General features: G+C 38.2%; 1 protein-coding gene across 1 annotated transcript in view; it reads right to left on the bottom strand.

Moving 5' to 3' along the window:
* Positions 1–23,270, bottom strand: part of pcdh15b (protocadherin-related 15b) — a 285,327-nt gene that overhangs the window by 68,165 nt on the left and 193,892 nt on the right. The window contains exons 22-24 of the mRNA XM_057358597.1: positions 17,435–17,551; positions 8,232–8,372; positions 7,999–8,111 (exon numbers count right to left, since the gene is read on the bottom strand). Coding sequence (XP_057214580.1) covers positions 7,999–8,111; positions 8,232–8,372; positions 17,435–17,551 — 371 coding nt within the window. The remainder of the gene's footprint in view (positions 1–7,998; positions 8,112–8,231; positions 8,373–17,434; positions 17,552–23,270) is intronic.

Here is a 23,270-nt window from a genome sequence, read left to right as displayed (position 1 = left end):
TATTAGTTCTGATGAGTTTTGATAACACAGGCTGTTTGGAGACAACAGTAATAAAATATTTCAGGAGCATTTAAAAAAAAAAGAATAAACATACTTCAATGTGAAATCGAATAATCACAATTTCACAATTACAATATCAAGGGGCGTATAGAATAGGCATATTATTTTTGTCATTATGATGTGAAATTTTTTTCCCTACATTTCTTGTCCAACTGTTTGTTTGTGCGCATCCTTCGGGTGTGTCCTTCAGCGCAAGTTTTAATAACGTTTCACTCATACTCTTTTAACATCAGTCAGGTCCCACACTTTATCTCTCTCAACTCTTTTGACATCAAGCAAGTCATGCACTTATTTCTATCATTCTTGCATGTTTTAAAACCGAAAGCAAAATGTCAGACGCTTGTTCGCGTCATTGCTTATTCTCTTCATATGGACACGCATCATAGGAATGATTTAGGTACACCTCTCAGAAAACGTACAAATAAAGATAATTTTAGATGTTTAATTCAGAGCATTGGGATCGCTAGACGAGGGCTTGATATACTTATTTTTATGAAGACCTCAAATTCGACCAAAATAGCCTTTTTTACTTATTTTGCCTGTATAGCTCAAAATTACACCGTGCATTCTGACTCATGCTAGCACGGGTAACAAATATAGAATTTATAAATATAGAATTAATAAACATTCATTAAATTAATAAATATTATATTATTATTATTTATCAAATGTATTTACACAATTATAAAAAGTGTATTTACACTATATATTTCTATAATCTTCCCTATGTAATATATGACATTTTAAACCTTTTAAGTAAACATTAGGGTGGGGAATAGGGTTGCCAACCGTCCCGTATATTGAGCCTGCCTGATTTGTCCCGTACGTGACTTCCCATGTCCCGTTTATTGACTGCTCCACGGATTGAAGCAACAGCTGCAGTGGTGGTGGTGAAGACACTTGCGAATGATATTACTGACACCTGTCATCTAATCACAGCCCCTCTGACGCGCATCAGTTTACATTAAAGTAGGCCAAAATGCGGCATTGTTTCTGAATCTGCAAAGCATGCATCAGTCACTCACACGCTACCTCAGACCTCCGCGTCACACACACGCATGCACACGCGCGCGCACACACACAGACAGAGAGAGAGGCACGCGCGCGCGCGCGCGCACGCACGCACGCACACACACACACACACAGGCAGAGAGGCGCGCTCAAAGCAGTGTTGCGGTGTTAACAAACTTTTGACAGAAAAGCGCATAGCAACATGAATGTAGTTTGTCTGTAGGACATACAGTATGCACATAGTTTGTTACCAAGACGGACACGTAGTCTACTATTTTACTAATTTATATCTGAAAACAGAAACGGGAAATATATAAATGAGAACGGCTTTATTGTGCATTTAGTTGTGCAAAAATGTTAAAATACTGCACAGTAACCATTTATGTAACCATTCCGCTAATTACAGTTTACTCACAGGCAACTTTTTGTTAAAAATGTAAAGCATGGGTACAGAAATATTACAACCAATGTTCTCTTTAATCTGCGCACGTGTGCGGCCGCGCGGATTCATTGAAGCTCCCGCGCATTGCAATTTTAATCTGCGTGCGTGCAGAAAAAAACATCCATTCAGGCAGCGGAAGCAAGCAATGGAAGAAACGTTACATCTGCATCATAAAAACCGATAGGGTTAGAATCAGTGCATTCTCTGTCTCCCTTCCGATAAAAGTACTCATAAAAGGAGTTGCGTGGAAATAAAATGCATTCTCATATGTTTCTGAACTTCTGTTCAAATTTGTTAAAGCTGTAAAGCGCTAATTTGACAGGCAAATGACACCACACCGCTTCTGCATTGTAAACTCGGACAAAAACTATCATACGTGATTAAAATCAATGAAACGGGCACCGTGTAGTACTGATGGTGCACGTCAAACAAGTTGCCCCGAAAATAACGCGGACTCGTTGCATCATGTTGCTCTCCTTAGTCTATGATGCTCTGCAGAAAAAAAAAACTTGTCAACGGAGCTCAGAATTATAAAATAGCGGTGTGCTCTGCAACACACAGAGAAGCGGAAGAAAAAAAGAATTACACTTAATAAAACGGCCTGATTTTACAACAGAATGCATAAAATCTGAACTAATTTCTTTCCCATCCAGAGACAACCCCTACCTCCACTAGAATAGTCTTTGTGCCATTAACCAGGTTCAGTCATCTCATTGAAGCCCTAATAAAAACTAAGGTTCAAATAAATGTTTAATTGTCCATCTCAGTAAAATGAAAATGTTTGATGCTGCAAATCCCTTAAAATTAATCAAGCAATCTATATTAAAAACAAAAATAATACACAGAAAAGTATTTAGCTTATGTGCAACAATAACATAATAGTGCTAATGTAATGTCTTAACATAATATTGCTGTGACAATTATTTAAATAGCTCCGTTTACACATTTAGTATAAGGGGTCCCTGCTCCATGCATCTCTCATCTAAGGGTCTTTGCCCCAAAAAACGTTGTAGACCCCTGATTTAGAGAGTAAACGCAAATATAAGGCAATGACGTCTTGCCTATGCTAATTAGCACTGCTGCAGAGATCAAATTTTGTCCCGTATTTCTAGTAAAAAAGTTGGCATAGTCGGGAACGCATTGCCAAAGCAGGAGAACGAGTGATAAATTTGTGCCTGCTACAGATGAAAAAATGAGGTTACATTAATAATAGCCTATTTATATTGGAAGATATTTTAATGCTTTTGAAAGAAAATAGTCTCTTACGCTTACCAATGCTGCAGTTTGTATTAAAAATCCAGTAAAACAGTAATTATGTGAGATAATATTACAAATAAAAAAAGTCATCTAACTATATTTTAAACCTAATTTACCTAATTTATGCTTCCCTCAGAATTCGTCAGAGCATAGTAAAATCTTGTCGTGTGTGACTGCGTCCATACGATTGTCGAATAAATTAATTTGTGACGTGTACAAGGGCTCAAGACCGAATTCGTACTGTGTACGCCCACCATTATGCACCTATTCTTATTATTCTTAGCACAGACCGATTTTTTCATAGCACTGTTATTTTTTTTTTTTTCAAGTTACTTGTCTGGTCGGGCAAGTAAAATTCTCTCTCACTTGCCCGACCGGACAAGTAACTTGAAAAAATCGGTCATACAAAACATTCACTTGTCCCGGAAAAGCGTTGAAGTCGAGCCCTGCTTAAAGATCCACTGAAGTGTCTTGAAGTGTTCAATGAGTTTTCACTGAAACATGAAGTTAGGGCTGGACATACTCTGTGGCTTCTCCCTCTTTTAAAATAGCCAATAGCGTTTAGAGTTCACCTCATAGTCTGTAATCTGATGAGAAACTGACGTGCAAACTGATGTCATAAAAATCATTGATCCGAATTGGCTGAAATTATGGACTGTAAGTTTCTAATGTTTTGAATCTTCTAAATCTGAATTTTGTTATTTTTATCTTTTTGAGCACATTATGTTATAGATGGTATATGGTGCACTTAATGCCAAAAAACTTCAATTTGGATTTCATGGGGACTTTAAATTCCCATCCCGACATCCCAAGTCAATATTTTAGAATGATTAAAATATTATTGAAAACAAAAGTAGAATTATTGCATTTCCTACAATGCAAATGTATCACATCAAATTACAATGACAAGTACTAACGCACGGCTGTGTATTGTTTCAGATTTATGCAAACATGATCTCAGAATATAAAAACACACAGCTCAATTACATTCAGGATGAAGGAGAGAGAGCGGTCTGAGGCGGGTGGGATTCACATGCTAATAAGGAGAGCTGGGCTAATGGTGCTCTTGTTTGTCTGACCCTGAGCTGGTGGGACCACACAACAGAGGAGCCACGAGTGTCTGCATACTAATCCTGCAGCTGCACTCGAGCTGCGTAGACGCAGGGACTCGCACACCCGCGCATCATAAACAGCTTGCCGGGCGGCTAACTGCACTCGAACGGCAATCCACAGCAGATTTCATCTCACCAATGTGCTTCACGTCACATGAACCTGATGTAGAGTAACCCCACAGCATCACAACATCACCGCCGGCACTCCAAACTAAACTCACCGCCATGCGCCATCCCAGACGCTATCGTGCACACATCTTTAAAGCAGAAATCGATACTTGAAGAAGAACGTCGAAGTCATTCGAGTCTGTCGGGAGGAGAGCCGGCCGAGCTGTAGAGCGACTTCACCCAGCAAAACTAATCATACTCCAGAGACACGCTTCACATACATGACAAGAGCTGCTCATTCACTGCTGAACGAAACTGTGTAAAGAGTCTCAATCTGCACTTCACTGACAGACACACTGAGAGCTTTCTGATCACACACATCCAGAACACATCATCATACTTAAAATCTTTCACTGCATGAGAAACTGATCAATGATAACCATCTGTCAGTATTTTGTTGAAAAAAAAACATGTTTGTAAGAATGATTGTGACTGAAGAAAATCTACTATGATAGGTCAATAGTCTTCCAGAACTGTTTAGTTTCCCCCATTATTTACAATATCTTCCTTTGTGTTATACATAAATACATGAATACATGTTTTGTCGTGATTCTACCTCATCATGTCATGTCTATCTTGGTTATGGGACAGAATCACGGCAGGATCCCTTGTTATGTGTGGAGAGAGTCTTTTTGACCCTTTCGGTCTTCGATACTCTCTCCGGTCTTTGTCTGTGTTCCCGCCCTTTTGTATCCCTCGTTATTGCTTGTTGATTAGTTCATGTCTCACACCTGTTCCCTCTTGATTTCCTCCCCTTTATATAGTCCTCATGTTTCATTGTCCTGTGCTCTGTCATTGTATCTGTACGCGTTTGATGTGCTTCGTGTTCTTGTTCCCCTAGTTCCTACCTTGTCCTGATCTGTTCTTCCCTATATGTAAGTTGAGTTGTTTATCACCTTAGTTCTCGTGTTTGTCCCCCTTGAGGGAAGTTTTTGGTTTGTAGTTTTGTATTTTAGTTTATCTTGTCAGTCACCTCCTTTTGGGTATTTCTTTTGTTTTGTGTTATTTAAATAAAAGTCCTTTGTTTACCCCTTTACCACCGCCTGCCTGCAATTGGGTTCTCCACGCCTCACTTTTCTTGACATGTTTGGAACAACTCGAGGGTGAGTAAATTATGACTACTGAGGTAATTTACCTGCACATTACTTTTAGGCAACTGATGCCAAAGTCATTTTTATGTGTTCTTGTAGCTCAACATTGCGTTTGCAGCGTGAAAGGTTTTCTGATTCCCAGGGAACACATTTACTGGAAATTGTTAACCTTGAATGAAAAACGCAAGAAAAATGCATATATATATATATATATATAAATATACAATACATGTCCAAACACTTCCGTCTTAACTGACCAAAATATCAAATGTATTACAGTTTAAAACAAACTTTTTTTTTAAACGTGTGTTTATGCTGACTTTGTTTTTACTTTCTAATTAAAACTACTTATGTAAATATTAAAGGGGTGGTGCAACGGTGTTTCATGCATTCTGACTTCTTTACAATGTTAACCTTGCTCTCTTCTCATGCTAAACATGGTCAACTTGTCAAAAAAGGAGTTGGGCGTATGATGTAGTATTTTCTGTGCTCGATACACTCCCCCAGCGATCGTACAGGTTTCGGAAAGATTTTTTCGAACATATAAAACTGTTTTGTAACAATTTTTCTTAGTCCCTTAATGGACAATTCTCCCAGAAAAGCATGCGGCAGCAAGGAGAGCAGGAGAAGGAGCATGCGCAGACATCACATTCACCTGTGTGCAGGAGAGAGAGAGCGTAAGTTTGCGATGTTCAGGTGTTTGTTTGTTCACTACATTTGGGTGATGAATGTTATATAAACGGTGGATATAACGCTGGATTTGGAGATCGTTTGAAACTGATATATGGAGCCGTCCCAGCGCTAAAAGATGCCGGACATGAACCGCATGCGGTGAGTGAAACTGATATCTGTGTTTTGTTGGCAATGGGTGCGCACGTGCTTTAGTTCAGCCTACCCCTCCCGTACACGCCGTATGCTTTCTGAAATATTCGTACAGCTGTATCTATCTTTTATAAATGTGATCAAACTAAATACTCTTTGAAGATACGAAGTATGCAATACTACTCTATAGGTACTCAAGATTAATATGAGATTGGCAGAAACCGCGTGTGTTAGGGCTGCTTTAAACTGTATAAGTATGAAAGCAAAATCACACATGAGATTTACAGTGTTCCATGGTTCAAGTATGACATCACTGCATGTGGGCGGGGCCGCATCTTATTGTTACCTACATTTATCCACAACTTTCAATCTGTTTGATTTCATACATCTATCCCAGCTGAGCTCCGTCAGGTTTGTTTCCTCTGTGGAAAACCAAAGCAAAACAGAATTCATCCAGCATGTATAAAGATGAGGCTGTGAATAGTTTGATCGTGGCTCAGCTGGTGATTTAGTTGATTACACAAAAATTCATGAACGGATTTTAGGAGACGAGCTGTGTGAAAGAGACACAAACTGCACATTTTAGTGGGCAAACATCACCAGAGTCTGCAAACAATATTGAGATGAAATAACAACACGTGGTTTGTTTTTGCAATAATTCTGTATTTATTTAGCCCTTATTAAAAACACTGTGCTCTGTCAAGGAATAATTGTTTGAAGTGTCACACTCATTATTATAAGTGATGCACTGCAATGTCAATAAAGATCAAATACATCAGGATTGTATGCGCTGCGTGTTCTTTTTTTGCCAAACCTCTTTACATTTTTCTAAAATCTGAACTTTAGTTTATATTCCAAGCAAAACTACACAACACACACACACAAATGTTTTTTTTTTAAAGTTGGACATTACTTTTGCCCCCTACTGTACACATTTTATTTTATGTCAGGCAATAATCACAGTTCAATTAAGAAAAACGAACAAAACCTCCATTTTGTCCAAACCAAATCGATCTGGCAGAAGACTGTGTCTGAAACCTATTGTGATTCTTTCAGCGCCGCAGAGCTGCGATCACGCCCGACCTTTCCTCGCCTCTGTAGGACACGGCATTAATGCAGACCTTCGGCCCGGTCTTGTCATCGCTGTGATTCTGTCTCTGCATTTCTGATTAATCAATAGATAAGGAGGATTCTAGATATCAAGGCCATATTTAACCTCGCTCCTCCCTGCAGCTCGTCAAAGCCTCCGTTACACCATACAGCAACACTTATACAAAAACAATTCATACATTCATTTTGATCGCAGATCAGTTTACGCCGTCATGTGTACATGAACGCAATGATGAAAGGTCTGAATAATAAATTCAACAACATACTCTTTGGTATTTTTTGAGCTTCAAATCAATTTTAGCGTCGTGAGTTCTTGTGGATGGGACTGATTACCCCCCCCGTGTCAAATATATTACACATGTAATTTAATAATGCAGTAATGCATTCAGCCCAAATGTCCTCTGAGGAAACAACAGCGTGTGTGTGTGTGTGTGTGTGCGTGTGTGTGTGTGTGTGTGTGTGTGTGTGTGTGATGTAATGTAATGTTGCAACACACTTTACCTCGCAGCTATATACACATTCATAAAGCTTATGATTAAAACAATGTTGACAGTTTAATATTTATATAAATCTGAGCCAGACCCGATCTCTCCGTTGGTGCTTTTCAGAAAGTCAACATGAAATATAAATGTACCCGATTTAATTTCAAGCAACAATTACTGGTCATGCTGTGCATGATGAATTGATGTGTGTGTGTGTGTGTGTATGGTATACTGTACTTTTTATGCAGTTCTAATTTCTTTCATTTAAAACAAAAAATGCTTTTGAAATGGATGATTTGGACTGAATAATGGATAAAAAACAGGTTCTCAGTAATGTCAGATGCATGTATGCAAAATTAGATTTTTTGTTTCCGGGTCACAATGATAAAGAACTGGCTGTGAAACGTGTGGTTTTGCAGATGGTTGCGTGTGACAGGACTCACCTGTACTCTTCCTGTGTAAAGACTGGAATGATGGAGGGCTGCAGGACCGTGATCTCCACTAAAGTCTTATTGAACTTCATCGGCTCGCCATCATCATAGGCAATAACCGCCAACTGTTTGACAACACAAACAAAATCAATTACAGCAACAAAAAAGTAAGGAAAATCTAAAGTACAGAGGAATAATTATTCATAGTCTGGACCACCACAAACTGGTTGTTTTTGTGTACTCACGCTGAATTTAGTGTTGGGCTCCTCGTTGAGATTGACTCGGGTGAGAACGTTCCCAGACTTCTCCTCCACGTCGAAAATACTGCTGCTGTACGGAAACTGCTCCAGATCCACTTTATAGTGAACACGACTGGCCGCTGTACCCTTCGTGACAATACACAAACTTTACAAGTCAAAGAAACATTGCGTTTGCACTAATAAAACTAGATAAGTTAAATCTGTAAACATTGCAAAACCATAATCAATAAACTGCAATAAAAAAGCATTTTCACAAAGGACTGTAGGTATATATGACTAAATATTAAAAGAAAGAGTGGGGAGACACATCTTTCCTCACGGTGTGCAATGTTGAAATATGATTAAACTTTTACAGTAAAATATGACAAGGCAATTTGCTTGAGCCGTGTCTTTATGTTCTCATCAACGCTGTGGTTTAAATCAAGACATCAGGCGTTAAGTTTAATTGATGTCAGGAATGTGAAGTCCAGTGTTGGGTAAGTTACTCTGAAAAAGTAATTAATTACTAGTTACTAATTACATATTCAATAGTGTAATTAGATTACTGTACAAATTACTCTATCCAAAAAGTATTTAGTTACTTATTACTTATTACTTTCTATATCCTACATCAACCTTGATTAGTTAAGCGATTGAAGGATAGACATGAAACGGCTTATTTAATTAATTCAAATAAATAATATTAAACTACATAAAGTAGTATTATTAACTGACCAAAGTATTACAAATGTGAGAATCATACATTAAAGCAAGAATTTTAAAGTTAGACTTTGAATTTTGATGTCAATTCCACTATTGCACACGCATATTACACAAAGTATTTAGTTTAATTACATCAGAAGTAACTGTAATTAAATTACAGAAAAAATAACAGTAATCCCTGTAATAAAAAGGGGAAAGTAATTAAATTACAGTAACTAATTACTTAGTAACTAGTTACACCCAACACTGGTGAAGTCGCATGTTTAAGTTCTTCTGAAGAACTCTTAGCAGGACTCGATATATCTGACAGACACAATTTGCCTCGTTTGAGTGTGTTTCTATAAAGTCCTGCTGTGAGTTTCATAAGTCACAAGTCTACTTGTGCTGGTGTGTGATTCTGCCCCGAGGACGGCTGGCTCGTAGACCTGCTGTGATGGAGATAATTAGAAGGGTGAAGCCGGGTGAGAAATGGAGCCGGCGGGTGGGCCTGTCCTACACACGTGACATCACACTACAGTGAATCCTCAGATCAGTGTCTGTAGGGTGTAGAGGCAGGAGGGGGGCGAGGGGTTAAACCACACTGCATTTATATTTCCAGTTGCTCTTTTCTCAGTCAGGAGAACATTACTCTCACTTCACTTTAATATTTCATGTCTTTTCAGTTTAAAGTAAATGGAGATACTTATTAGAAAGAAAAATCACAGATGAGGTCTTTTTTGTAATGATTTCTCCTAGATATCAATGAGATGAAATGGAGAGCAAATTGGAAACATTTTCTTAAAGGGATAGTTCATCCATTTACTCACCCTCATGTCATTTCATACCTGTATAAATTACTTTGTTCCGATGAACACAAAGAAAGATATTTGGAAGAATGTTAGTCATTTTCAGTTCCGGGACATCATCGATTACCATAGTAGGAAGAATTAAATGGTAGTCAAAGGTGCCCGGGAACTCTTTGTTTTCCTAAACTCTTCAAAATATCTCATTATGTGTTCAACAGAACAAAAAAATACAATATTTATTTTCCTACTATGGTAGTGGATGATGTCACAGAACTGCAAACCGCAAGCATTCTTCCGAATATCTTTCTCTGTGTTCATTGGAACAAAGACATTTACACAAGTTTGAAACAACCTGACGGTGAGTAAATGATGACAGATTTTTCATTTTTGGATGAACTAAATTTGGATGAACCAGATTCTGTAGCCATCTTTAAGAATCGTCTGAAAACACATTTCTTCCGTCAACACCTGACCGATCAGTTCTGACTTCTATCTCTTTTCTACTCTTTCAAAAAAAACTTAGCTCTGTATACTGTGGTAGGTTATATGAAACCAGTTTGTTTTTATTGCACTTATGCTTTTTGTTGTCCTTATGTTGTTCCAATTGCTTCCGTTGTTTCCCTCATCTGTAAGTCGCTTTGGATAAAAGCGTCTGCTAAATAACTAAATGTAAATGTAACTATCCCTTTAAGTCTCATCTGTGTCTCAGATATTTCTCCTGAGAGAAAGAGTAAGAAATCTGACAAATGTCTCTGTCTCCAATCAAAAGTCACATCAAATTGACAAAATCCTATATTATTTTACCTCTACAATCTATTCACATGGATTTAAATCATTACAGTCTCATTTGTTTCTCTTTTGATATAATTTAAAGGAGAAACATCTGAGACTTAGTTAGTCCTTAAATGAAACACAACAGAGAACTCTTGAGCGATGAAAGAGCAACCTCTGATTTCATTGTGCCCGGGAGAGTTTTTGTTCATGAGGTGATTTGTAGTAAAGAAGGCTACACGGCTATAATTCTGATTCACTCTGTCGTTGGTAAAGACAGCTAATGAATAAAACACAGTGATGAGCATGATATGATATCAGATGCTAATGTGAAGAGCCAGCTGACAGATGCTCTGAGAATAGTGAATTGAAGAGGGATGCCAGGACCACACGGACACAAACCCGCTCACCAGAAGATCACATGTCATCAATAAAGACTCCTGTTTACCCAAAACAAAACCATTACGTGTCAGTATGGAGTAATCCTTTGTCTGAAGAACTGCTCACTGGGTTCAACACAAATGACTGAATCTGTGTATTTATTTTGCAAAGAGAATATGCAAAAGGCCATCAACAACATGGAGGTCATTTACATTGATGTTCAGCTCTGGACACAGCAGGGATGAGAAGAATATACTTATGGTGCTCTATCAGCTTTAATAACTGCGTGTTTAAAAGTTGTTAAGTAATATGTTGACGAATTAGCAATCTTCACTTGAAGATTAGTGTAAACATCCAGTATTGATGGTATGATATGTTATGAGAATGGATAAAGAGTATTACAGCAGTTCTAAATAATGTATGTGCAAAGTTCTGTCATGAAACTCTAGATGGCGCAGTTCTATAAATCTAACTCAATCCGTCATTATAACGTTTACCGCATGGCGTAGCTGATTGGTTCCTTCTGTATCAGCAGCTAATGAGCTTGCTGCTCAACATTTAAATCTTGGCTAGTGCATGTCATAGCACACTCTTAAAAATAAAGGTGCTTAAAAGGTTCTTCACAGCGATGCCATAGAAGAACCATTTTTGGTTCCACAAAGAACTATTCAGTCAATGGTTGACTTGCTTACCTTTTCATAATCTGAAGAATCTTTTGTCTAACAAAAAGGTTCTTCGGATGTTAAAGGTTCTTTATGGAACCATTTAGACAAAAAAGGTTCTTCTATGGCATCATGAAACCCCTTTGAGTGCAGTGCAGCGTGCTTCAGATACCCTCCTCCTTTCCCAGCTCCACAGGTATAGATCTGCTACAAGGTGATCATGTTTGCCATATAGGGGTTATTCATATACTGTATGTTATGCTCACAGCATCATGTTGTGGATGTATTGGCAGTAGCCCGCCACAGCAGCAGATCTATTCTACCAAGACCAAATACATTAATATGTCATGTACACCGCCATGCCAAACTGAAAGAAATACATATTTAGTGGATTCAAAAATTTCCTTAGCCTCAAGTATGTTGTGTTGAATCTGACACGAAACTTTAATGATGCATATTGAGTATGGCGCCGTTTCTGCTACTGTGGTGCATTCAAGCTATTAAATAACTAATCAAGCACCATTAAAACAAATAAAAAAAACAAAGCTGAAATAAAAAACAACAACTAAACTAGTGTTACAGGGATCTTTTAAGATCAGGATGAGAGACTAGCTGGCGATAACAGAGAGGTGCAGATTTGATCTGTCATCATCATCCTCAAGAGACCTCAGTACACATACAGTACACACACATAAACACCTGAACCTGAACCCACGCAGACACACATGGACACAGAATACACGGTCAACAGGCACAAGATCATTCACATTCATGAGAAACTCTCTCTCTCTCTCTCTGTGGGATGTGTTGTTGCACTTCTAATTCAAGCTGTTTATAGGATTTTGTTAATTGTGTATCACGTTATTACGTGAGATGGTAATTGAGAAACGTAATTAAACTCTTTATAGTAAAAACCCAGCAGACTGTGATTACACTGCCATCATTACCACACGTGACTTTCAAACTTTAATACCAACATTTCTGCATGCATAACACACAACCATGAGCACGAATCAAATCTAAACACCACACAATTTAAAGATGGGAATGAATAGTTTCTAGTTTTCTTCACATTTCAACACACCCTCCTCTCTCAGACTAATACTAAATTTAATCAAAAGCTTAATATTGTGACATTTATAAATACATCCTTCTGTCCTGGCCAGCCCGACACAGCATCACTGGCTCAACCAATGATGTAATGTTTAAGTTAAGGACTACCTGTTTGTCCAACCAATGAGAGCCAGTGGGCGTGTTTAAGAAACAGTATTTTCCCACAGTGCTCTTCCACTGGTGGCACAGATATGACACACTTCACCTTGAAAACAGCACGTCACATCTTTCTGAAATGGTATTTGAGTGAATTGACTGCTTTCACACAGAACCGCTCTTAAAATGTCTGGAAATGCATTACAAGTAGGGATGTAAAAATATCAAAATCTCACTGTATGATAATACCATGGAATAAAGTCCACGGTGCTATATTTATTGCAATATTTAAAATGACAACTGATGACTTGGAAACTTGCCATAAGCATCCTCTTTTCTTTATCCTCTAATCATAACTGTTATAGTATGAGATGGGTCAAATGACCTAAAAATCCCTTTTATAAAATAAAATAACTGCACCAGATGGACCTTGACCAAGGTAACGTCTTTTATTTTTTCTCACATTCTTTATGTTAGGCCCGGAAGACCTCTCGTTTCATACAGTCATGTGACCACCATAATATTGAGACAATTTTGCTATTGCAATAACACGATATTGATAATATTGTTACATCCCTAATTACAAGTGTAAAGTCATTCAAAACTGAGTCCTGTGTTTTTAGTAATGCTTCCCAGCCAGCGCTGACCCATTGAAATGTCGTTTATGGGTGGAAATAAGCAGTTGTGTAGTGTAGAATGGAAAAGCACTGAATCGCGATGAAATCTAACTGCCACTGTACTGTAAATAATACCAACTTTCAGTCTGATCTGATAGAGCCATGAAGAGAATGTGAAAGAGAATACAATGATCTGACTTTAACAGACTCACCCCTGAAGTCTTCACATATCACTTATAACTCAATGCTGGAGTCACAAATCTAATGTAACGGGTGCTGGTTAAGATGAGTTTATGCTGGCTATGGTGGGTTTATGGTGGTTAGAGTGGGTTTATGCTGGTTATGGTGGTTTTATGGTGGTTAGAGTGGGTTTATGCTGGTTAGAGTGGGTTTATGGTGTTTAAGGTGGGTTTATGCTGGTTATGGTGGTTAGAGTGGGTTTATGCTAGTTATGGTGGGTTTATGGTGGTTAGAGTGGGTTTATGCTGGTTAGAGTGGGTTTATGGTGTTTAAGGTGGGTTTATGCTGGTTATGGTGGGTTTAGGGTGGTTAGAGTGGGTTTATGCTGGTTATGGTGGTTAGAGTGGGTTTATGCTAGTTATGGTGGGTTTATGGTGGTTAGAGTGGGTTTATGGTGGTTAGAGTGGGTTTAAGGTGTTTAAGGTGGGTTTATGCTGGTTATGGTGGGTTTAGGGTGGTTAGAGTGGGTTTATGCTAGTTATGGTGGTTAGAGTGGGTTTTATGCTGGTTAAGCCCATTGCACATTGAGTCTGAAATTTGCGTCCGAAATTTCTGCACGTTAAAAAATAAATACGACCTCACGTTGTGTCAATCACATTTACACACTGCCTCCGATATTTTCGTCCGTCATAAAAAAAGTCGGACCGGGTTCGATTTTCTGCGTTTTTCGCATCCGTCAAGCATTTTGAGTGGCCTTTTTTTAACAATTCAGAGACACCGTACAAACGAGAGCCAAATACGAAAAAACGCATACGAAAATTTCGGACTGTATGTGCAAAGACCTTTAGAGTGGGTTTATGCTGGTTATGGTGGGTTTATGCTGGTTAAGGTGGGTTTATGCTGGTTATAGTGTTAATTTTGTCAGCTATTTTTTATTTTAGTCTTAGTTTTAGTCCCACGACGAATAAACTTTTTAGTTTGTATCTTATTTAGTCATTCTTGTCCTGTTTTTGTTTAGTCCAGTTTAGTCGCCTCATTTTAGTCAATACAAACTTCATCTAGCTTCATCAAAGAAGTATTTCCACAGAGGTTTGATAAGTGCATAGGCCTATTCATAGACATCCAACCTCTACCTTAAGTTCTCTCGCAAATTACTAGCGTCTTTCTGATGCCCGCAAAATGTTGACAATTCCCTGGAAAACAACGCGACTGACCGTGAAGAAGAACCATCGGAACGTCACGAACGGACTCGCGAGGTGGGATGTCTTTATTCAGCAACCACAATCGCAAACAAACAATGTAGTGGACATCAACGCGGCTCAAGCAGCTCATGAGAAAGAAGTGAAAAAGTGTTTATTGACTTGACCTCTATGGTGCACAGTGAGAGCATTTGCTTATGGTTGCCAGATTGCAGAAATTGGTTAGGGTGGGATTAAACTTGCTAGGGCGGGTTGACATTGGTTAGAGTGGTTTTATGCTGGTTAGGATGGTTTTATGTTTGTTAGGATGGGTTTATTATGGTAAAGGTGGGTTTATGCTGGTTAACATGGGTGTATGCTGGTTAGAATGGGTTTATGCTGGTTAACATGGGTTTATGCTGGCTAAAATGGGTTTATGATGGTTAAAATGGGTTTATGATGGTTTTGGTGGGTTTATACTGGTCTGCCAAATGAATAAATGTAAATGTTATACTGGTTTTGGTGGAATTGTGCTAGTTATGGTGACTGTAACTGTGACTACAGCAGATTCAATAAATGCTTTAAAAAACAATCAAAAAGTAACAGGAAAGAAACAAAACTGTACAGAGCAGCCTGTGAACATTCAAACAGTCAAATGAGTATAGAAGGAATACTACATTTTTTTATCTTGAACCCCATGACAATTCTTTGAATACTTTATTGTAGTCTCTAAATGTTTAAATACTTAATACCACTGTTAGATACATTAAGCCCATCTGAAAAACATTTGTTACCTAGATGAGAAATACCTGAAGACTTCATATCATTGTATTCATTTGATTTGTTCAATGTGACTATTTATACACAAACTTATCCAAATAAAAAGACAGTATTTATTGTCATATTCTTTTGTGAGGTATTTTTGTTTGATATTGGCATTGTGCTTTGTAATCTATTTCACTGTATGATGTGCACAGTCTTATATCAGTTCAGAGCCAGATGCCCTCAGAATCTCACTGTAACTGATGATGTGCACGACTGACGGGTGAAATTCAATTTCCAGTGGCAGCTGAGGCTGTTGGCCTGTCTCACCTCTAACCAGCTCGGACACGAGTGATGTATTATGGGTTGGATGCTGAAGCAAAATTGCTGTGTTTTTGGGGCTGTTCTGATCGCAGTGAACAGAGAGGACACACTGACCACCGCATGAAGAACATGAACACACAGAAGTCTGGCAGCCCTGCAGTCCACGCACCAGTGAGCAATCACGAATGAGACATCTCACTCACTGACATCTGAGGCAAAATAATCAGAAACCCTCAGCATTTATCATCATCACTAAAATAAACTTTGTTACATTTGTCTATAACATGGAGTATAGTAGATATCACAGAAACACAGTAATGTGTAAAGTGTAAATCTGAAGACGTCAGTGTAAACAGGTCTTTTCTGTATTTAAAAAGAGAAGAGACAAAAACAGGAAATGAATGAATAAATAAAGCAAGGTAAAAAGTATCTGGGTGTTGTAGTTCATTCCTCTGTTAAACACAAACTCAGCTATGGCTGATATTTTCTCTTATCTTAGGTTTTGTTTTATTGACTTTAGCATTTGAAGTCATGTCACATTAGCATACATTCCCTCTCAGCCAAACCTATTTACATTCTCATCAGACAAAAAGCAATAACAGTACCCGTCAACCATCCTTAATCTTCATATTAACAGAACTTGAAGCACTCAAAGCATCCTCAGAAGATCAACAATACTGTAGTCTCATACATCTAGAAAACCTCAAGTACGACCATCAGCATAAAATCTGACCTATACCCTGTATCTTATTCTGGCCAATAATCACACGCTTAAAGTGATAGTTCACCAAAAATGGAAAATTCTGTCATCATTTACTCACCCTCTTGTCATTTCGAACCTATATGACAGTCTTTCTCAGAACACAAAAGAAAAATGTTGATTACCGAGTAGCGATGGCAGCCATTCACTTGCACAGGTTTTGTGTCCATACAATAGAAGTCAATGGGTGCCACCGCTGTTCGGTTATCAACATTCTTCAAAATATCTTCTTTTGTGTTCTGCAGAAGAAAGAAAGTCATACAGGTTCGAAATGACAAGAGGGTGAGTAAATGATGACAGAATTTTCATTTTTGGGTGAACTATCCCTTTAAGTGCGATTTTTACTTCTGCGTCAGACATACGCCGTACCCTACGCAGTAGCCCAAAAATGTAATGTGACGCAGAACGCAAGCGCTGTGATTGGTCTGCTCGAACCCCCTCCCTTCAGGTCAAAAAACTGAGTGAAAGCGTCGGGTTTACTCATACGCATTTCCGAATGAACTATCTAAATAAATTACGTGTTATTCTGTATTTAACAACTCAAGCTGCAAAAGTGACTGTTTGCTTGCCGCTATCACTGCTAAATGGTTCTCAAACAGCGTACACAACGAAACGCTTCTTCTTTGGCTCTTGTCTTGGTCACACAAGCAACATGCCTAGTGGCCATTGCCTGTCGACGTGGACAACGTCGCACAAGTAAAAACAAAAACCGGCGCAGAAGAAAAAATCTGCCTTTAGACAGAAAGACATCAAAGGACAAATCACACTTGACCAAAATGCTCTTTGGAGAGGTTACCATATGTTTTTTTTACCGTATGAACACACACAGACACGCTCAATCATTCACGCCGGCTCACCTGCGGGTCAGTGTCTTCAGCACGTACAGTCGTGACCAGCGTTCCCTTGATAGCGTTGGGTGCCACCATCCCTCTGTACAGCGTCTGACTGAAGACCGGAGAGAAGTCGTTCATGTCCTGTTCAGACAGAGAACATTGAAGAGTCTTTAGTGCCTCCTCGTCCAGCATCTTCAGTGACTCTTTAGTCTTTTGCAGCCGTCAGCACACGCGCTAGCTCCGAGGCCATTAGCCCGCTCTAAACACCGCAGCACTAAACAAAAATGGCATTTATTCAATAGTAGATCATGCAGTGCATTAGTGCCGTGACACTGCGCTAGGATGGGTTCGAGATTACAGCCAGTGAGAGAACGATAGAGACGGCCCACGAGAGAAGGCCATGCTGAATAACAGGGCTGTGAACAGATCTCTGTGGTTTGGTTCTGGAGATCAAAATCCCATTTATTTTTAACATGGGGAGATATCCATTTTTAACAACAACAACATTCAAGAAAGACTTACTGTAGCAGGATAGTTCACCCAACTATGACAATTCTCTCATTATTTTCTCAACCTAAAAGATATCACTTCATTCATCCGAATTCATTATTACAGTATTACAGTAATCCAAACCCCTCTGGGGATTCAAGTTTTCTGAAGCAATTCAATACGTTTGAGAGAAAATAATTGATATTTTGAGCTTATCAATCGACACGTGGAATTTCCATGAAAAAATATACACATCTGCACACATTAGCTGTGTCTCGTTTCAGAAGGCTGCGTCCTCCGGGGGTCTCATTTGAAACCTGCTACGTCACCGAGGCTGTCTCGTTTCATAAAAGCAGGTAGGACACTCCGTATGCACCCTTCTAATGCAACCTACTTTCACGAGAATTTGGAGGACAGCATCTGTTATTTGAATAAACAGCGTTTAAATGTTAATAGTTTACAATTTGTGTCACGTTTTTTTTTATTATCTTAGCAGGCATATGTAGTAAATAGGTTTAAGTGTTTAGTGATTTTTAAACGTTTTAAAAAAGTAAGGACATTTTTTTATTTATTTAACTCTTTTGGCATTGTTTAGGGTAGAAAGTAACCCACTTTTGACCTCTTAAAATCATGTAGAAATCATTTAAATTAATGTGACAGGTGTGCGAGTGCAAAGTGTTGTCATAGCAACGTGGTACTTCCTGTTTCATTTTCTGCCAGTATGTCCTACGAAGGACGTATCGTATAATTCTAAGTTGAGAATCCTCCGTATACCGCATCCTTTAAAGGATGAGACCTCTGCAGGACACAAGGAACGAAACGAGACACAGCTATTGATGAAGTCAAATCTCATTTTGTCTTCCCACAAAGCACACGTATGACACACGGTTACGAGAAATGCAAGAACCAATAAGATTTTAAGTTATTGAATTTACCCTACTGATGTATGTTTCCGTGGATACGCAACATATAGATCACTACAAAATCTCATAATATTTATAGTTTAATTGGTAAATTATGAGAAAATTTTTCTTTCAAAGTGAAAGTACAGTACTTTTGATGTATGTTTTGTGTATACAGTATACAAGTATATTGTCCCTATTTTTATTTTTATTTTGACTTTATATTTTATTTTTTTCCTTTTTTAATTTTGATCTCTGTTGCTTTTTATCTAACCTTTTATTGTAAAGCACTTTGGATCAACGATGGTTGTGTTAAAGTTGTGCTCTATAAATTGACTTGACTTAACTATTCCTTTACTACAATTCATTCATCATTAAAAATCACTGTGTCCTTCAAAAGATCATCAAAATCCGACTGCCTAATGATGAAATTTACATTTAGTCATTTAGCAGACGCTTTTATCCAAAGCAACTTACAAACGAGGTAAACAATAGAAGCAAATGAACTACACTACCCATCATCCTGAGGAGAGATCAACCAATCAGAGAAGTTGCTGGAAATGAGAACACTCAGCAAGAATGTCAGAAGTCGCTTTACACTTTCAAAAACTTTGCATGCGTCTGAACATTTTGTTTACACTCAAAATATATTGCTTTTATAGAAAAAACTCCCTCATCATTTTTTTCTTTTTTGAAACACTTGAATACTTCACATCAAAGTTTATAATACCGTGATTCATGACTTTGAACTCTTTATTGAATCATTTCCACCTGTGAATCCCTACAGAAAAAAAACTCATTTAACTTCAAGCTAAGAACATCGAAAGTGAAAAAGCTCCATGGCAGAGAACTTTTTTTCTCTAAACCTTATATTTTTGACGAAGACACAGTGAGGGGAGAGAGAGAGAGAGAGAGAGACCGCAGTGGGCGGCTGTGAGTAATTCCAGCAAACACAAGAGATGAGATGTGACCTACAGTAACACACTCAACAGAGCAGCCGGCTCCAGGTCCAAGGAGAGGCCGGGACACTTCACATATCCAAATGACATATCCCCTACCCATCATCCGTCCTGTGATAGCACGCTTATTCAAACACGTCCTTGAGACTCCAGCACCGACTAATAAAACTAAGCTGTTGTTCACATCTCTGAAATCAAAGTTGTTGTGGAAGGCACTTTGGAGTGAAATTGCTATTTCTTCCCTCTTATTTTCCAGCCCCACACATCTGCGCATGTCTTCTCTCCCTATAGATAAAAGTCGCCTGTTTTATAGAGTTCCGGGAACATCTTTTCCATCAGGACGGAGTCTTGGGACCTTCATCCACATCGTAATCTTCCCCAGAGTCTCCGTGCATCAGGTAGCATGTTCATTTCCCACATTCGCTTAAGCTATTTCATTTTCCACATAAAACTAATTATCACTTACCCACAGTGTGCATAGAAGGAAAATTAATAAATAATCCCACCGCAGAGACAATTAAAGAGTCTGGAGAGACTCAAGAGGACGTAATGAACTCGGCGGTTTCTTACATGAAAATGTTTTTCCTTAAACAATTTTCCTTTGAAGCCCATGCTCGAGAGGGTTCGACTGCGGGCGGTTTGCTAACAAAAATAAATACTTAAAAAAAATAAACAAATTAAAATATGAAAGAAACTGGTTAAATAGCATTCTGGGATTATGGTAGATATAGTGGAAGTCAGACAGAAATTCCTCAAGGATCGTGAGGAATTATGGGCTCTGATTCCAGTTCACAATTCTTAGCGACTTCAATAATGATTTGTTTTCTGTGCAAAATCAAGGCTAGCTATGTTTACATGCAAACAAATAATCTGTTAATAATCAAACAGATGGTTTCATCTGACTGAAGAGGTAACAAAGTAATTTTATTTACAAATAGTTCATGTATTGATTGCTAGGGCTGTGTATGGCCAACAACTTCCCGATACGATACGCATCACGAGACATTTCTTTTTAGCAGAATTTAGTAACAATGTGATCTGTTTTTTTGACATTGAATAAACAGTGTTAAAACAATTTTGATAACTGAATATTAATTGTGTTTTTGATATGCAAAACACACACACACACACGCACGCACGCACGCACGCACGCACGCACGCACACACACACACACACACAACAAGATAATCAATTGTTTTGGATTACAAATCATAATATTACAAATTTAGAATTCAGAGTAAATACATTAAATTCAAACATAATTGTGTTGAATAGAAACAGAAGACATTGGTTTTCCATTATACACGTGAAAGGTGATGTAAGATTTTAAAGGGATACTTCACCCACAAAATTAACATGCTGTCATTGTTTACTCACCTTCAAATTGTTCCAAATCTGTATAAATGTCTTTGTTCTGATGAACACAGAGAAAGATATTTGGAAGAATGCTTATAACCAAACAGATGTTGCCCCCCATTGACTCCCATAGTAGGACTACTATGGCCATACCCATAGTAGTACTTTATCATTTTTTTATTCGGCTGAACACAAAAGAAGATATTTTGAAGAATGTATTACGGCAAACAGTTCTGGGGCACTTTTGGCTACCATTGTCATTTTTCCTACTATAGGAGTCAACGGTGGGCAAAATCTGTCTGGTTATAAGCATTCTTCCAAATATCTTTCTTGTGTTCATCAGAACAAAGACATTTATACAGATTTGGAACAACTCGGAGGTGAATAAATGACGACAGAATTTTCATTTTCGGGTGAAGTATCCCTTTAAGCAGGTCTATTAAACATTCTATTAAACGCACGTTTACTGCGGCTCTATCTCATCTCTCGTTACTTTCAAATGTGCTACAGTATTATAAGCGAGCGGTGCATCACATCGCTTCAGCTGCGGGCATTTCATTGATTTTAATCATGAGCGATAGTTTTACAATGGATAATGCAGATGCACTGCTGCGTCACTTGTGTGTTGAATTAGCGCCTAACAGATAACTCTAGACAACACTAACCTTAGAACTTGCCTTATACTCAACCGTTAAGTGAATGACACAAGAATGCGCTTTCATGTACTGCGCTCACGGATGCAGAGCGTGCGCTTGCTTTCACTTTATGATGGTGAAACTTTGAAATATAGAATCGTGGGGCGCGGTCTGACCGGATCATGGATAAACCACAATTGGATCCTTTACACGACTAATAATTGTTACAAAAATATTTGACGCATAACAATTGGCTCGTTTCAAAAGTGCTGCTGAATCGATACGGAGGCAGTTCTATAGATGCTCATGACGATGTATCGCCGTATCGATATGTTGAACACAGCCCTATTGATTGCTACGACTCATGACTGTTACATTAAAGACAGCTTTTGATAATCCACGGCTGTTACTGTAAAACAATGTGATTGAGATGAGAAAAAATAGAGATGCACCGATACAAAATATTTCCACCGATACCGATATTCAGAGTGATATCTATCAATAGTGAATATTTCTTAACTTTCTAAATGTTATTAATTCATATAATGACTATTAATATTGAACATCAAACTGGTGACAGCCAATAGCTGATATTGTGAAAAATAGCTTTTATCGACCGATACCGATGATTGGCCTGTCATGGCTCTGCTTCCTTAGTCATGTTTTTCTTGGTCCTGTAGCAGAGCCATGGCAAAGCTTTTGGTTATGTGTGGAGAGAAACATATTGTTGTCCTTTTGACAATAATATACGTTCTCTCCAGTGTCTTGTCATTGGCCCCATTCCTCTCGTTTCCTCGTTATCTTTCCCTGAGTGTTTAATTACCCACACCTGCCCCGTGTCGTTATCCTTTGTCTGTCTTCCCTATATAATACCCTCATGTGTCATTGTCCTGTGTCGGTCATTGCGTGTGTATGTACTACGTCGTGTATGTGAATCGTGCCAGTCGTTGTTCCTGTGTTCCTGTTTCTATAACCCAGTCCTGTCTTAGTAAGTGTTAGTTTAGTTTCTGTCAAAGTGTTGTCTAGTTTATTGTTTAGGTAGTCTTGGTCTTGTTGCTCGTTCTATTATTTTGTTATCTTTTCGTTCACCCCCTCGCGGGTGTTTTTGTTTCTTTGTATTTATAATAAAGTCTTGTTTGTTAACCCCTTCACCGCCTGCCTGCATTTGGGTTCTCTTCTGCCAATCCGTGACATGGCCGATATATCGGTGCATCTTATATTTCAGTTTATTTCCTGACAACAGTGTTGGGTAAGTTACTCTGAAAAAGTAATTAATTATTAGTTACTAATTACATATTCAATAGTGTAATTAGATTACTGTACAAATTACTCTCTCCAAAAAGTATTTAGTTATTAAGTATTTTAATACTAATATAATAATACTAATTTAATAATAATTTATTTAAGTATTTAGGTATTTTACTTATTACTAATTACTTTCTATATCCTACATCAACCTTGATTAGTTAAGTGATTGAAGGATAGACATGAAACGGCTTATTTAATTCATTCAAATAA

The sequence above is a fragment of the Triplophysa rosa genome, linkage group LG18, assembly GCF_024868665.1.
Source record: "Triplophysa rosa linkage group LG18, Trosa_1v2, whole genome shotgun sequence".
Lineage (NCBI taxonomy): Eukaryota > Metazoa > Chordata > Actinopteri > Cypriniformes > Nemacheilidae > Triplophysa > Triplophysa rosa.
This window is presented reverse-complemented; position numbering and strand designations above follow the sequence as displayed.